This window comes from Balaenoptera ricei, chromosome 7, assembly GCF_028023285.1.
Source record: "Balaenoptera ricei isolate mBalRic1 chromosome 7, mBalRic1.hap2, whole genome shotgun sequence".
Lineage (NCBI taxonomy): Eukaryota > Metazoa > Chordata > Mammalia > Artiodactyla > Balaenopteridae > Balaenoptera > Balaenoptera ricei.
This window is the reverse complement of record NC_082645.1, coordinates 57247030-57263331: the sequence shown is the minus strand read 5'-3', so window position 1 is coordinate 57263331 and position 16302 is coordinate 57247030. Positions and strand designations below refer to the sequence as shown.

General features: G+C 45.2%; 1 protein-coding gene across 3 annotated transcripts in view; it reads left to right on the top strand.

Annotated features, from left to right (window-relative positions):
• Window positions 1–2895: 2895 nt before the first annotated feature.
• STK39 (serine/threonine kinase 39) overlaps window positions 2896–16302 on the top strand; it is a 310969-nt gene continuing 297562 nt past the window's right edge. The window contains exon 1 of one of the 3 annotated variants that reach the window (XM_059928025.1): window positions 2896–3634. In XM_059928025.1, the coding sequence (XP_059784008.1) occupies window positions 3442–3634 (193 nt within the window). In that variant the 5' untranslated portion in view covers window positions 2896–3441. Of the gene's footprint in view, window positions 3635–4161; window positions 4651–8939; window positions 9027–16302 lie in introns of those variants that run through there. The other 2 variants (XM_059928027.1, XM_059928026.1) reach the window with 2 other exon arrangements.

Below are 16302 nucleotides of genomic sequence, written 5' to 3'. Positions count from 1 at the left end.
TATGATGCTGATTTTGTAAATGAGGACATTGAGACTCAGAAAGTTAAATTCAGTCCAAAGTCAGAGATTAAAAAAAAAAAAATGTTGGTGGTGGTAAGATTTGAATCTGGCACTTTCTTTCTTCACGGTCTTGGCCACTACACTACACATCTTCTTTTAGATGTTCAAAAGGCTGTACAGGAGGAAAAGCTTTTCCTTTAACTTCTCAAATTTAGTAACTGGAGACCTGTGAATTAAACTGACAAAAGACAGATTAGCAAGAGGAAAAAACAGTTTATTTGCATGTGAAATGCACACTTGTGTGGGAGTACTCAGTGATGAATAACTCAAAGGGGTGGTTAGAATTGGGGGCTTATATACCATTTTAACAAAGGGTGATAAATTATGGAGAAGTGACTAGACAAGGAAAAGGGGGTTTGGGCTTCTGGGGCTGTGGGTAAGTTGTGGGAAGGTAACTAGGAAATGTATGGGGGAAACTACCGGTAGATAAGAGTTGTTTGTGCAGAATCATCTCAGCACCATTTCCATGATAACAGTCATTCTCCTCTTCCTGGTATGGGAGAGGGGGCACCTTTGCAAATGGAAATTTCCTTTATAAATGGAAATTTCATTTACAAAAGGGCAATTTATGCCATGTTTTTAGGCAGACTGGGGGAGGGAAGAGAACTCTTCCTGTGTCTATTGTTTCTTAATTGCCTTCAGCTCAAAATAATTCTTATGCCAAAGTGGCATATTTGGGGTAGCATATTCTGATCCTCTTCAGGATTTGTGAATAACTGAACCCTATTTAAACTCTTCGTAATGCAAATAACCACTGCAATAATCTGTTTATAAAATGACAATTTTGTATATTCAGTTTACCTAAAGCAGTGATTTGCTCTTCAGAGGACATTTGGCAACATCTGGGGTCCTTTTTGATAGTCATGACTGAGAGCGCGGGTACTACTGGCATCTAGTGAGCTGAGGCCAGAACAGACCTCTACAACACAGAGAATAATCTGGCACAGAATATCAAAACTGCTGAAGTTAAGAAACCCTGACATACAATGAGGTAGTTGTAAACACTTAACAAAATTTAGCCTCTTATTTTTTCTTTCTAATGTTTTAAAGTCTCTGACTAAATGTAAATAAAGATAAAGATAAATAAAGAATAAAGATATGTATTGAAACAAACGTTGTTTACATTTTAAAGGCTTCTTCCCCTGCCACCTTTCAGTTTAAATTTAGTAATAGGATTTCAGAGGAAATTGCATATCAGTTGAATACTTTTTAAATACATATATTTCCAAGTTTTAAGTACCACTCTACTCAGTTGTTTACGGAAACATTAACTTAAAATTCTAATCCAATGCTTTTATATAATTTAAAAATATAATTCATGCTCTGTTCTTCATATATAAAAATGATGCCAAAGGCCACTGATAGTAAACGTTCTTTAAACTGATTTACTGGCAGTAGCGATGGGTCTGCACTCAGTCATCAGTTCTTACAAGTCATCATCCTAGGAGCCATTTGGAAAGTAGTCCGCTGGGTACAGATATCTGGTATATGACTACAGAACACTTGTTCTTTGTGGGAAACTAAGTGATCTGTGTTTGATTCAAATCTGTGCTATTGGTCTTGACAACATTATGTTTTCTTATTAAGTTCCAAGAACTTTCCTGGCCTTCACAGTTTCCCGGCCTTCATGGTTTGAAAGTCAAAATATAAATTCATATGACAAAATGGAAGTCATATTCATTTAATCATTTTTCTTTTCCCTAAAAAATAGTCCTTAAATGTTCTTCGGATTGGGAGCTGCACTTGAAGAGGTGACCAGTTACAGCATTCCTGTTCCCTATTCTTTCCCCCTTGAAACATCAGAGGCCTAGAATTTATTTGTTCTTGATGTTGTCTGTTTCTTGACAGACATTAAAATTAATACACAGTTTTTGAACACTCCTTCATAAAAGAATGTACAACTTCTCAGTTCAGCATAAATTTCTGTGTGTAGACCAGAGCACAGGAGTTGCTTTACCCCAACTGTTCCATCATGCTGTGAGAGATTAAGCATATTCACCGTTCGGTTTCCATCAGTGTTTTGATTAGACATACAGCGTTTCTCCTAATGAATTTCTGGGTTTCATCTGAATTATCTTTAAAAAAATTTAAGGAGATTTTTGTATATAAACACAGGAGACAAAGTATCACAGTCTTTCTGAATGTCTTTTTTTTTTTTAATATGCTCATTATTCTTACTTATTCAGTAGTCCTCATCATGAAAACTACGCAAGATAATTTTGGCCAAATGACCATTATGACCATTGGGTCACTGCACCGTTTCACCTTAAGACAAGGATGGTGCAATCTTGGTCATCTATACCAGGGGAACGCAGAGAACATTCAGCGTTAAATATGACACCTGTAATTAGGAAGACCTATGGTTTATACCATAGCAATTTTAAGGATGAGGTAATTTTGGGAGTGATGAAAAGCAGCAATTGTTTCCAACGCAGTTTATTTATGCTGCGGTACAAACTTTGACAACCAGTATGCTCTGTAAAATAAATGCCTGCTATCTGTTGTCCTAACGGGTTAATGTGGCTTGTTATTAAGGGTCTAAAATTTGAAATAGTGTCCAAATTTCTCTTACACTTCTTATTCCAGCTGCACAGTCCCTTTCATCACCTTCCTGGGATCCAAGTGGCTTGGAACAAATGAAGAAAGTCGGTGAACAGCGAGAGACCTAAGGAATCATGTTTCACTAAGAAAAAACTAGAAGGGCTGCGATTAGATTAGGCAAGGTGGGGAAAGGGATATTGGCAGGTAGGTGGCTGGAAAGTTACAACTCAGGTTATTTTTTAACTGGCGTCCTACAAATGGCCGGCGTGTAGGTGTCTCAGTCGCTGACTTGTAAATGAACTTCAGGTTCTCTTTACTTGGGGAGACTTCTGAATCTGAGAACCTGGCGGCGGTTCAACGACCCCGTCCTCGGGGTCCCCAGGGGACATCTTCCGGAGAGTCCGACTGTCTGGGGCGAAGGCGCAGGGAAAGCAGGGAGTGAGGGGGCGAGGGACGCGGGCCCCGAAAGCCAACCCAACCCGGCCTCGCTCCCCTCCGGTGGAAACTTCCCCGGCCGCGAGCAGGGCAGGAGAGGGCGGCGGGGCGGCGGTTCCCCTCGCGAAGACAGAGAACTGCGCGCGCGAGGCTCGGGGCGCGCGGCGAGCGCGGCGGCCGCCGCCTCCTCCCCTCCCCGCCTCCGGTGGCGCTGCCTCCTCCCTCCGCCCGGCTCGGCCTCCCTTGCTCCCTCCTCTCGTGGCTGGCTCCAGCGGCGGCGTCGGCGGCGGGCGGGGAGGGCGTGCGCCGGTCGAGAGGTGTCGGCGGCGAGGGGAGGGAAGGGAAGTTTCAAGTGGAAGGTCGTCCGCCGGCCGGCGCGTCTTCTCGCTCTCCTCCGGCAGCATCATGGCGGAGCCGAGCGGCTCGCCCGTGCACGTCCAGCAGCCCCAGCAGGCGGCCCCGGTGACACCGGCGGCGGCGGCCCCGGCGGCCGCGACAGCAGCGCCGGCTCCGGTGGCGCCCGTGGCCCCAGCCCCGGCGGCGCAGGCGGTCGGCTGGCCCATCTGCAGGGACGCGTACGAGCTGCAGGAGGTTATCGGTCAGTGCGGCGGGCGCGGCGGGGCCGGCTCAGGCCGGGCGCTGAGGCCGGGCGGGAGGCGCGACCGGGGCGGGAGGGGACGCGGGATGCTGGGCTTGCCTCCATGCACGCCCGGGAGGCAGAGCGGTTGGCTTCTGGGCCTACCGGCTTCAACAGCTTTTTTTTTTTTTTTTTTAATTTATTTGTTCGTTCCGTGAGCGCTGGTGCTGCAGGAGGCGGCGCGGCGGATGTGACTCGCACTGCAGACGAGCCGCATGCTGCAAACTTTTATCTCCCCGATCGCCGGGGCGGCGGAACTGGGGACCCGGCAATGCCGCCGCATTTTCTTCCTCCCGCGCGCCGGGCCCGCAGCCTGTGGTCGGTGGCCACGCGAGCAGGCAGCCGCGGCCGGGGTGGGGTTGCGGGGGCGCCGCCCTCGGCTTCCAGCGCCCCCGCGCCGCGCCTTGGGGGCCGCGTCCTAGGGGACTCAGCGGGCGCAGCCGCGCCTGTGCTCTCCAAGCTCCGCGCCTCGGTCTCCCGTCAGCAGCCTCTCGGCGTGGGTAACCGGGCTACGTAGGAGTTGCGGAGGCCCAGGTTCTTTCCCGAGGCCGGGGAGGATGCTGGCCTCCCTCCCTGACAGCCGCTGCTCCACGCCCGCCTCGCAGCCCGGCGTTCCCGGGTACCCGCCTCTCGGTAGCGGGGCGCGCCGCCTGCCGCCCAGCCCGGTCGCCCGTGGAAAGCAGGCACCGTGGCCTCCTGCCCTGCGCCGGGCCGATGCTTCCCTCTGGTCCAAGGCCGAGCTGCAAGAGTGAAAGCCGAGGCTGTCGGTGATCTCCTCCCTGCCTTTCAGTGCCTTCTAGTCGGCCCACAAATACCACCTTATCTTACATTTTAAAAAACTTGGCAAAGTCGAATGGCAAGAAGTCGGCATTACCTTTCCCTGGGCCAAGCACGTGAAGGACCAGGAGAGTTGTGTTGACCCTTATCGGATCATCTCGTCTGAGAGGCTTGTTAAACCCAGTTAGGGAACCCACCAGGTAAAGTGGGCCCTCAGCTTTCTAACCTTACTGGCGCTGGGATGGGATGCTGCCTTCCCGTATCTTGATACTTAAGTACGGTGATGAAAAAGGAATTCAAGATATTTCTCTTAAACCATTTTTTTTTTCTTTTCATTAAGAAGAATGCTGCACTCCTCCCTTAAAAAAAATTAAAACAGATGCTAAGAATTTCATTAGGTGTTTAAACGAGGCTTTATCATCTGCTGCTGTGTGAATGAAACAGCATAGACTGAAATAAATACTGAAGGGCAGAACCCTAACCTAGGATATAAAAGCTCCAAATAACCTAAAATAGGCATCTCTACATAAAATTCTTTGAAAACCAAGAACTTTCATAACTTTTGGCCGAAGACTCTGAAAGGATGAGTCTTCCTGTCACTGAGTGGATTAAATATTTTCAAGGGCTTCTCAAAACCTAGAGTATTTCGTGAAAACTCCTTTAACCTGGTAGCTAAGCCCTTTCATCTTCCCAGTTTTAAGGCCTACTCTCAACTGGCTTTCCCCCTCCCATATTCTGATTGCACTGATTGTACCCTGAATAGTCAGCTGTCTTAGGACCCATCTGGCCTTCCATTCCTTGCTGCCTTTCACAGGCTCTTTTCTAAGTGCCCATCTTTGTAGTGAATCTCAGCTTCCAAGGCCAGTGTGAATGTTCTTGAGAAACCTTCTGCTTCTCCCAAGGCAAAGTATGGTGGCTTCTTCTGCCCCTCTTTTTATATCTCACAGCATGTAACTCCATAATTTTTATTTGCTCAACAAAATCTAAAAGCCTACTATGTCCCAAGCATCGTGCTAGGTGCTAGCAGTATAGAAATTAATAAAAATTGTCCCTGCTTTCAAGGACTTCCCAAGTAAACGACTCTGTAAGATGTGATGAGTGAGCACTGGTAGAGCACAAAGGAGGGATTGACTGCTAGGAGAAATAAGGAAACAGGGTATTCCACAGAAGACATCTGAGCTGAATTTTGAAGTCTGAGTAAGTTTGTAAGGTGCCTGATTATTTCCATTGCTGCCTTTCCTAGCTAGGAGTTCCTAGCTGTGAACTCTTCCAGGGTCTTATTTATCCCTCTGTCTCCAGCACATAGGGATGGTGCATAAAAGTTGAATGATGGTATCTGCCACATAGTTTCCATAGGGTCAGGACCAGCACTTACTTATAATCAATTTATATGCTTATTTTATTAATTATTAGGGTCAGTATGCAAGCTTTGCTTTTTGAAAACAATGTTTTGAATTGATCAGTTTTGTCAACTGAAATGAATAAAATCTTAGTTTAATTAAAGTGACGGGATTGATTGCAGGGCTTCTTTCCGCTTGCAGTAGCAGCATTGTTAATTATGGTTGGTCAATTTAATTAAAAAGAAGAAATTTACCTGAGGAATTTTCAAGCAGAAACACCTGCTTATTGCTTCTACATTGATTTTTTGCACATTCACACTGTGGAAAGGGCTTTTCTACATTTAAAATTTATCTCGTATTTTTCCAACTGAAAGAGATGGCCTGTGTGGGGCCCGTGTTGTTGAAGTCAGATTGCTGGAATAGGGTTTTCCAGAGTCTTAATGTTTATAGGGAATTACAAACCCATTCCCATTTAGCGTTTAATGCTAGTTAAGTAATGAAGAGTCAACTTGCGGTTAAGCACTTCTGCTTAAACATTACACGCAGAAGTTAGTAGTTCAAACGTTGGACCAGTTTCGACATGAGTGCGGGTGGACAGCCTTGGCCTCTCCCGGCCACAAGGCAGGTGTCATACGATAGGGCTGCGGCAGTGTGAACCGTGACCAGCAGTAGGCTCAGATGTGCCTGAGAAGAAGGCCAAGAGAGGCAAGGTGTTCTAGCTTTGCAGCGTGGCACCCAGCACTTTTTCTTCTTCGTTTCCTCCTGGCAGAGGTTGGGGTCTCAAGATTAGAAGAGAAGAGGCTTACTAAAGTCCAAACAAAGCAGGTTCAGTTGTTCGACTTCTGTTTTAGAAAAATAAACACAGGATTTTGCAAGTCTAAAAATAAAGTTTTCTCTTTGTTATATTGTTCTTGTGTGGTGAAAGATCAGTGGAGAGTTTGTAATGGTAATCTGGTTCAACAGTTTGTGTGCGACCTGGAAATGATGTAAAATCTATTGGAGGGAGCTTTATACTTAGAGAGGGGTTAACCGTGTTGTGAAATAATTAAATTCCTTCTTTTAGCCATCAATATTAGTAGGTTTCAAATATTTCTGTCTCCTATAGAAATAACTGCTCATGGGAGGTGTTCTAGCTTGTTTAATACTCTTCAGCCTCATCAATCTTTGTTCCTCACCTGCCCCCCCCCCATCTCACTCTCAGATTCGTTCTTTAGAAGTATATGGGGCACCCAAAGATATGCTAGTTGAAAAATTAGTTTATTTGTTGGTGGTATTAATATTATCACTTTGATTTGCTAAACAAAGAACAAAAAGTGAATCATGTAAATGTTGACTTGGGCTTCCTTAATCGATTGAACAACCTCAAGGAACTTTCCTGTCAAAGAGTTGTATTCAGTGCAGTATCAGTTTCCTTATTTGAATCGGATAATTCTAGCAGGGTCTGTTATCTTTGTCGGTTTTCCTCTGAGAAACACTAAAGAGACTCACGCCTCAGAGCATGTTTGATTTTCTTAGACATTTTTTGCGGGATGAGTCTTTTTGTAGTTTTGCACCTTATTTCTCAGCGTTGCTTCACTTTTATCCTGGGCAGTCATTTAGAGTGATCCAAAAGTACCACCTACTGCATTTCTGGTTCTAGTCAACAAAAAGAATTTGGTTCCTAGACTCCTAACTGTAGTTTGACAGAGGGGTTCTCGAGTACTCTGTTTATTGCTCTCCCGGGAGCTTTGTTTAACCATTCCGGTGCATCTCCCCCAGGCGCAAGTAATAGGCAACTCTCCAGGTCTTCCAGGAGCAGCAGCCCAGAGCATTCCTGCTCTGTGCTCGCAGAGGTTCTGTGGAGCTCTTGTGGGTTAGGGATTAGAACTGGTTTTATAGATGTTCTAGAGGGATCTTGAGGACAGTGGAACTACACTGCATCACACTCTTTTGCACAGGACCTCAGAGGCCTGGAGCACTGAGTGTGTATTTTAATCTCCCAGACCTTTAAACCGGGCTGCTTTGCTGTTGCTGTCAGTTGTTAACTTGCCTTTTATTTATTTATTTATTTGGCTGCGCTGGGTCTTAGTTGCAGCACGCGGGATCTTTAGTTGGGGCATGCGGGCTCCTTAGTTGTGGCATGTCGGCTCTTAGTTGGGGCATGCATGCGGGATCTAGTTCCCTGACCAGGGATAGAACCTGGGCCCCCTGCATTGGGAGCGCTGAGTATTAATCACTGGACCACCAGGGAAGTCCCACGTTGGCTCTTTTTTTCTTCTTTTTTTTTAGAAGAAAACAAAGAGAGTCCTGAGATGCTTAGCTTCACGCAGGTGTTTTGATTTTCATATCGTTTCACTTTTTTTTTTTTTTTTTGGTAAAGAGAAAAATGTATATAGAACTGCTCTTTTCGTTTATTTTCATTATTGTGGTAAAATATACAAGTATAGGTAACATAAGGCTTACCATTTTAACCATTTTCTAAGTGTACAGTTCGGTGGTGTTAATTACATTCACAACAGAAATGCTTTTAAATGTGCTGTTCAAACTGGCATGTGGGAAAAATCTCTGGGTTAAGAGAAACTCATGTTAGAATTTCTATAGTACTTTATGCATTTGATTTGTGACAGATAAAATTATAAATTTCCCCCTGTCTCTTGTAAGTCTGTTGTATCCCCCATTTTTGATGGTGTTGGAGGGTAACTTGAAACGTGGCAGGCTCTGGAGTCAGATGGCCTGGCAATGGCAGTCGCTGGCCTCGCGACCTTGAGCCAGTTACTTGGAGGTGTCTGGACTCGGTTTTCCTCATTTTCAGCCTGGAGATGATAACGATAGGGTTGCAGAGAAAGGGAGACTGTGGAGCCCTTAGAACAGTGCCTGGCACAGGGCGAGCTCTCCGGGGGTCTGAGCCTGCGCTGCCGTGCGCTGCGCCGGCTGATGAGATCCGAGTTACCGGCAGAGAGTACTGCCCTGCCTCTGGCCGGACTGTGGAGCGTCCCGAAGAGTTTCTCCGCTCGGTTTGCATCAGGGAGCTTGCAGGAGGGGGAGTTGGCCCGCGAACCCCCGCCTTCCAGTGGGCGGTGCCTTCCAGTGGGCGGTGCCTTCCAGTGGGCGGTGCCTTCCAGTGGGCGGCTGGCGGGGCAGCCTGAGGCCCCTGCGGGGAGGAAGCTGCAGAGACCTGTGGAACAGGACGGCTCAGGGCCTCGGGTGCCAGATGGCCCTCTGACAAGTGGTGAGAGCATCCTGCGGGGTTGCTGGAGGTACGGCCCGTCGCGAAAGGGCTCTGTGAGCAACCTGCTCCGACTGCACTTTTCTCCCACCTCTGCATCCGCCCTGCGGAGGCTGCCGCGCTGGCAGGAAATGCTGCTGACTAAAAGAAATGGTCACTGTGTGCCCCAGCGGGTCAGGGGACGGGGCATTTGTCTGCAGATCAGGTCGTCACTGTTGCTCTCCTGTCTCCTTCCTTGCCTGTCTGCTCTTCCCTCTACTTACAAATATTCTCGTCTCCCTCTAATCATTCACAGCAAAAGAGAACAAAACACCGGCACTCTCACTACTCCTTCTTCCTCTAGCTCCTGCCTTATCTCTTTCCTTCCCTTCCCAGTGGAGAACCTCCCATCCACTTCTCAGCTCACTGCAATCTGGCGTCTGCCCTCTTGCTAAGAAGCCAAAATTGGAATGTCCACAGTCACCGTGACCTTCTGTGGCTGCGGCCAGTGGACACTGCAGGCTTTCCCTCTCTTCCCCTCTCTGCAGGAGTTGGCACCATCTGCCATTTCTCCTGCTCCTTCCCTGCGTGTCCCTGCTCCAGGATCCACTTCTCAATGGGTCTGAGGCTTCCACCACTGCCTAAAATGCCCAGGGCCTCTCTGGTCTTTGGACTGGTATGAGGGCTACCTTTTAAACGTCTTTGTTTAGATACTTCACAGAACTTCACACTCACAGTGAAACTCACTGCCTCGCCACCTTTGCTTCATCCTAATCCTGCTCCTTCAACATTTCTCCATCTTACACAAGACCCTCGAGTGTGAAGCAGAAATATGCTGCTCATCCTGCTCTTCTCCGTCTTCCTCTCTCTCCCACATCTGACTGGTCCCTCAGTCCTAAATACTCTGCGTGCTGGATCCCTTCTTTGATCTGTCTCTCACGCTTCCTCTTGGCCATTTCCAGTTCAGTTCGGGCTCTTATCAGTTCTTACTTGGATGACTGTTCCTGACCAGGTTCCTTGTCTGCAGCCTTGCTTCCAGCTCTAGAATGCATTGCTACCAAAGTGATACTGCTGTACCCAAATTTTTATCAGTTACCCCCAGGCTTAAACACTTTTAGTGGCTCTTCCATCATCCTTAAGATGAACTCTGAGCAGGTGTTTAAGGCCTTCGGGAATTGTCTCTTGCCTCCCATTCAGTGTGTTCCCCCCCTGCCCCACACCCTTTGTCATTTCTATTCTCAGGACGGACTCGCAGCCAGTGGGAACCTTTTGCAGTTGCTGAAATGCTTCATGCTTTCTCAGCCCCTGCTAGGCAAGTTTTCCCTCTGCTTGGAACACCCTTCCACACCCCTTCCGTTCCATTTTCATATATTTAACAGAGAGCTCTGTCTCTCCTTTTAAGCGTTACCTTTATTGAAGTATAATATGCACATGGAAGAGTATACATGTCATAAATGTATAGCTTGATGCATGTTCATAAACGGAACCCACCCTGATCCGGGCTCCCTTTTAAGACCCGGAATAAATGATTTCGCAGAAACAGTCTCTGCCCCTGAACCGCCTTCCCCTCTGCCCCTCTCTTGGCTCTTTCACCCCTGGTGGTCCTCATACCCTGTGCAGATTGTTTGCCTCCTTGCCCATCCCGCCACTCTTCCTTGAGGACAGGCCTTTGGCCTCCATAGCCCACACCTCCTAGTAAAGATTTAATAAGTGTTTTCTGGCTGAAAGTCTGAATTTTAGGGATAAATCCCCTCCCCACCCCCTGTGGAAGAGGAACATTGCCTCGCTTCTGAATATTTGCCTCCTTGGATCCTGAAGATTTAATCTTGCCTGTGGTTAATGATGATGCTTATTCAGTTGCGTTTGGGCCAATCAGCTTAAAGGGCTCTGTAGAAATTAGCTCATTAATCCTCCCAGATCAAGAGTAAGCACTTTGAGTACTTGCACCTGCCTGTGCAGGCAGGCAGGCAGGGAGGCAGAGGCCTGGCTTTCCTGAGGTCATTGTTCTGCGAGGTGGCCTCTCCAGATTAAAGGACCCGGAGCTCCCTGCCACAGTCTCTGCGCCCTTTTACTCAGGCATTGCAGAGCAGGGTGGGGAAGTCCTAGCACGCCTCTCCTCTTCTCTAGAGCTTTCCTTTCTTGAGTGTACCCATGAGCTCTCGCTGTTTGTGTAGTTATATATATAACCCACCCTTGAAGATCTGTGGGCCTTCTTGCTGTGTAGAAATCAGGACTGTTGAAGAAGATCAGGGATACAGGTGAAACACAGCAGCAGAATATCAGGACGGGTGGTTTTCCAAGGTTGTTACGATGGCAGGAATTGTATTTTTATAAATGACAAGGGACTGGGGGGGTGATAGGATTGGTGTGGTACATGCTAAGACCATAGAACTGGATCTTTTAAAGTCAAAAGCAGTCTAATAGGTGTTGTAATTCCTCTGTGGTGTATTTTTGGGAAAGGTTTTTTCCCCATTAAAAAAAACATTCTCCATGTAATCAAGTGAGGTTTTACATTTTCCTCCAGGACAGTTTTGCTTAAATTATCCCCAAACAACCCCAAGATGGCTGAAGTGATTCAAGTGCTTCAGGTGTTTCTTTTTCCAAATCTGCTGTTCATTGGTTCAATTTTTGCTGCTAAAGAAGAATTCAGTATATTCATTAAAAAGGCATTTTAGATTTGGCTTAACTGGAAAGCAGAGGAGAAAGAGCAGTCCTTTAGAGAATGGATTGGCAGTGCTTTAGTTCAAAATTGATTTAGATAAACACTTTGGGAATCTGATGTGAGTAAATGCTGATGTATTTCAAGCTTCCTCCCATTTGCCAAACAAATATTTGGGAATAAACTCTCACTTAAAGCTTTAAAAAACTTCTTGGACATTGAGGAATTAGATGAATTGACCTTTTAAACTAATTGTATATTTTGATATATGGGAAAACATCATTTTAAGATAGAACTTAAAACATCATTTTAAGATAGTTTTATTTTCAGACTTCTTCCTAGTAAGTGGCATTTAGTATATCTCAGAGGCCTAGTCCTGGGTGTTCATTCAATTCTTCGCTCAGGTGAAAATACACATTCTGGTGACATTTATGGGGTTCAAGTTTCCAACGTTTAGTCACTGATGTACCAGAAGAACTAGTATGGTAAGTAGAGATTGATGCCTTTCTATCATGTGAATGATAGATCTTCATTGGGGGAGTATTTTAGAAGCCAGTGACCTGTGACAATTCTGAAACTTCTCACAATCACTCTATTGATGGTTGAGGTCTTAGAAGAATTTGTGATCTTGTTTTGAACGGTAACATCAGTTTGTACCAGGGTTTTTAATAAGGGGCATTCCTACTGGTTTCTTTCCTGCTCTGTTTTGTTTGGGGATTGAAAAGTATTCATTTTATGGATTGGTTCCTATTGGCGTGTCTTGTGTTGTTGACATTTTACTTTGAATTATTTGGTCTGTCCTTCCTTCTTCCCTCCCTTCCTTTCCTCTCTTCCTTCCTTTGAAATTGGCAATGTCACCAGCCCCTTTCTTTATTATGAGATGACTCAAGAAAGCAGGGGAAGAGAGTGCCCAGGGGTAGGAATGATAGGTCAATGCTGGCTTTTTAAGGTCAGCTCCTAAGTGAGGAATAGCGTAGGAATATAGGGGGATAATGAAATTTAATTTTGGAGGAAACCGAAGAGAAAGTCCATTCTTGTTCCTTTGTTTCTACAACTGAAGATTCTAACAACCTAACTTAATTTACCTGTGGTCCAGAAGTCCTTAGAATCTTAGGCCAATGCTTCCTACCCGGTTCAGTGTTTTTTTTTTCCCTTATATTTTGGCTGCGTTGGGTCTTCGTTGCTGTGCGGCTTTCTCTAGTTGCGGTGACCGGGGGCCATTCTTTGTTGCGGGGCGCCGGCTTCTCGATGTGGTGTGTGGGCTTCTCATTGCCGTGGCTTGTCTTTGTTGTGGAACACGGGCTCTAGGCGTGCGAGCTTCAGTAGTTGTGGTGCATGGGCTCAGTAGTTGTGGCTCGCAGGCTCTAGAGTGCAGGCTCAGTAGTTGTGGCGCACGGGCTTAGTTGCTCCGCGGCATGTGGGATCTTCCTGGACCAGGGCTCGAACCCGTGTACCCTGCATTGGCAGGTGGAGTCTTAACCACTGCGCCACCAGGGAAGTCCCCAGTTCAGTGTTTTCTTCTACTTACATCATATTGATTCCTCATTGGTGGGAAGGAGGAAGTTAGAAATGTCATCGACTCAGTGAATTTTATAACTACCATTTTAATGAAGTAAATATATATCTTATCTGGGAACATATTTACCATATAGATATTATAGTAAAAATTTTTCTTTAGAGTGGTTGAAATGATCTTTATATATCTTTCTTGATGAGAGCATGTTTATTTAACACATAAACCAGGTGATATATGAACATAAAATAGTTTCATTTCAACCATCATCTTTTGCCTGGCTGTTAGAATAGACTATAAATGTATATTTTAAAAATTAATTTATTTTTGGCTGCGTTGGGTCTTTGTTGCTGCGCGCGGGCTTTTCTCTAGTTGCGGTGAGCAAGGGCTACTCTTTGTTTCGGTGCGTGGGCTTCTCATTGCGGTGGCTTCTCTCGTGGAGCACGGGCTCTAGGCATGCAGGCTCAGTAGTTGTGGCTCGTGGGCTCAGTAGTTGTGGCTCGTGGGCTCTAGAGCGCAGGCTCAGTAGTTGTGGCGCACGGGCTTAGTTGCTCTGCGGCATGTGGGATCTTCCTGGACCAGGGCTCGAACCGTGTCCCCCGCATTGGCAGGCGGATTCTCAACCACTGCGCCACTAGGGAAGACCTAGACTCTATTTTTAATCCTTAGTTAGAACCTGTCAGTGAGGTGGAAGTGTGTGTGTGTGTGTGTGTGTGTGTGTGTGATGGCACATAAAAGGTTGAGGAGCAGCAGATAGATGTACTTCAGGGCTGATCATTAGCTGGAGCAGAGCTTCTGCACTAGAGCCAGGTCCCTGCTGCCAGGCTGATAACTTTATAGCAGTCAGAGCAGCAACGGCGTTCCTAGCAGTGTCTAGTTCTGAGCTGTCCGGTATGGTAGCCACTAGCCACATGTGGCTAGTTCAGTTTGAATTAATTAAAATTAAATAAATTTTGGGGTGGCAAGGAATGAAGAGGCAGAGCACAGAGGATGTTTAGGGCAGTGAAACTGCTCTGTGTGATACCATAATGATGGATACGTGTCATACATTTGTCCAAACCCACAGAATGTACAACACAGGGTGAGCCCTAACGTAAACGGTGGGCTTTGAATGCTAAGGTTGTGTCAGTGTAAGTTCATCAGTTGTAGCAAATGTACCACTCTTTTGGGGGATGTTGGTAATGCTGGAGGCTGTGCATGTGTGGGAGCGGGGGGTACATGGGAAGTCTCTGCCTTCCTCTCAATTTTGCTGTGACTCTAAAACTGCTTTAAAAAAATAAAGTCTTTAAAAATGAAATAAAATACAGTTCCTCAGTGAACTGGCCACATTTTCAAGTGCTCAGTAGCCAACTGTGACTAGTGTAGCTGAGGAACTGTATTTTATTTATTTAATTTTAGGTCTGTAACCTGCACTACCCAGTAAAGTACCTTATTGGATAGTGCGGATATTTCCATCACCACAGAAAGTTTTACTGGACAGTGCTGGATGGTAATTTCTCAGAAATGTTCAAAAACTGACTAAATATTATTATGATGGCTGTAAATATCCTGAGGCTACCTCCTGATAACATGCTAAGGCATTGCCACTGACTTAGAAGTACAAAAGGAGACAAACGATGCTAACCTGATTTTAAAAAAAAAATTGTTTTCACTCTGTGCTCTATTAGAAAGCTAATTCATAATTTCAGAAGAACAGTTATTCTTATTTGTGTATGGTGAAACAGATACCCCTGTTGAGGTAGGAAGATAGTTTCGAAGTATGAGATTTTATCTTACCCACTTAACTCATTCTAGGATATTCTTGTGATTACTGTAAACACAGAATCCTCCCAAATGAAATCCAGTACTTTCAGAAGTATCAAAATGTTACATTTCCTTAAGAAATCACTTCAGAGTCTTGGGGCTGGATGTGGTAGACAGAATCACTTCAGTTTATCTTCTTTTATGTAATGAAGTAAGAAAGAACTGACTAAATAGTTTTTTTGGTGAAATTACAAAGACATTGTGAAATTAACTCCACTTAGAAAAAAATGATACCTGTGTCAGTTTTAGTCACTTAAATGGTGAGTTTGAATCATGGTCCCTTCTTTTCCCTTGATTTTAAAACATTTCGGTAATTGAGTAATTAAAGGATTTAATAGTTTAGTCTAAGTTATATAACACAAAGCAAATAAAACGTTCAGTATTGAAGTCAGTACCTTAACAGAAATTCAAACTCAGTCATCACTGTTTGGTTAGGACACCTGCTTTGTTAGGAGAGGGAATTAATGACCTAGGGGTGGGTGAAAACAAATATCTGTGTAGGGAGATTAACTGGGTTTAATTTTGGGCAATTCAGAAACAGTTTGTACTTTCTCACGTTTAGTGTCCCTAGGGTGACTGGGGCCGGCACAGAGAATGTTTTACTATGTAATCCTTTTTTATTTTTCCTTGTAGATGCCCTTTCAAGTTTCTGGAGTCCTAAATCCAGTGCCTGACCTTCAACGAGGGCCGTTTCGGAAACATTTTTAATATGGCAGTTGGGTGGCTGAAATAGGACTAGGGGAAGTGTCTCTGTGTATTTTCAAATTAATGATCATTAGGACAAATTTAAGAATAGTGATATTTTTGGCATAAGTCTAGATCAGGGCTAGATTGTATATCTTTACTGAAATAAATTCTCATTGGTTGTTTAAAAAGTGACAGTCTCTAGGGTGAAGAGATAATGAGCCTCTTAGTTCATCTGTAGCCATCTTCCTGATTGTTTCCATAGAAGCAGCAAGACTGTTTAAAGGCTATAATTTCACGTCCTACTCTTCAGAACCCATTAGAAATAGGCAACATAGGCGGCTTTGTAGCTTATGTGTTTGCTTAAATAGTCTTAAAGACAAAGAGGGTAACTTCCGTGCGGTCACTGGGATAGGTAAATGTTGCAGTCAGGGCACTTGTTTGGCTTTTGCTTATAGGTTATGGTCCATTTAGCCTCCTGTATTAAGAGTGACATTTTTGGGAGTTCCCTGGTGGCCTAGTGGTTAAGGATTCTGGGCTTTCACTGCCGTGGCCTGGGTTCAATCCCTGGTTGGGGAAGATCCCACAAGCCATGTGGCGTGGCCAAAAAAGAAGAGTGACATTGTTCTCAGCTATATGTAGTTGTTTAAAAATGAAATATTCTCTTGG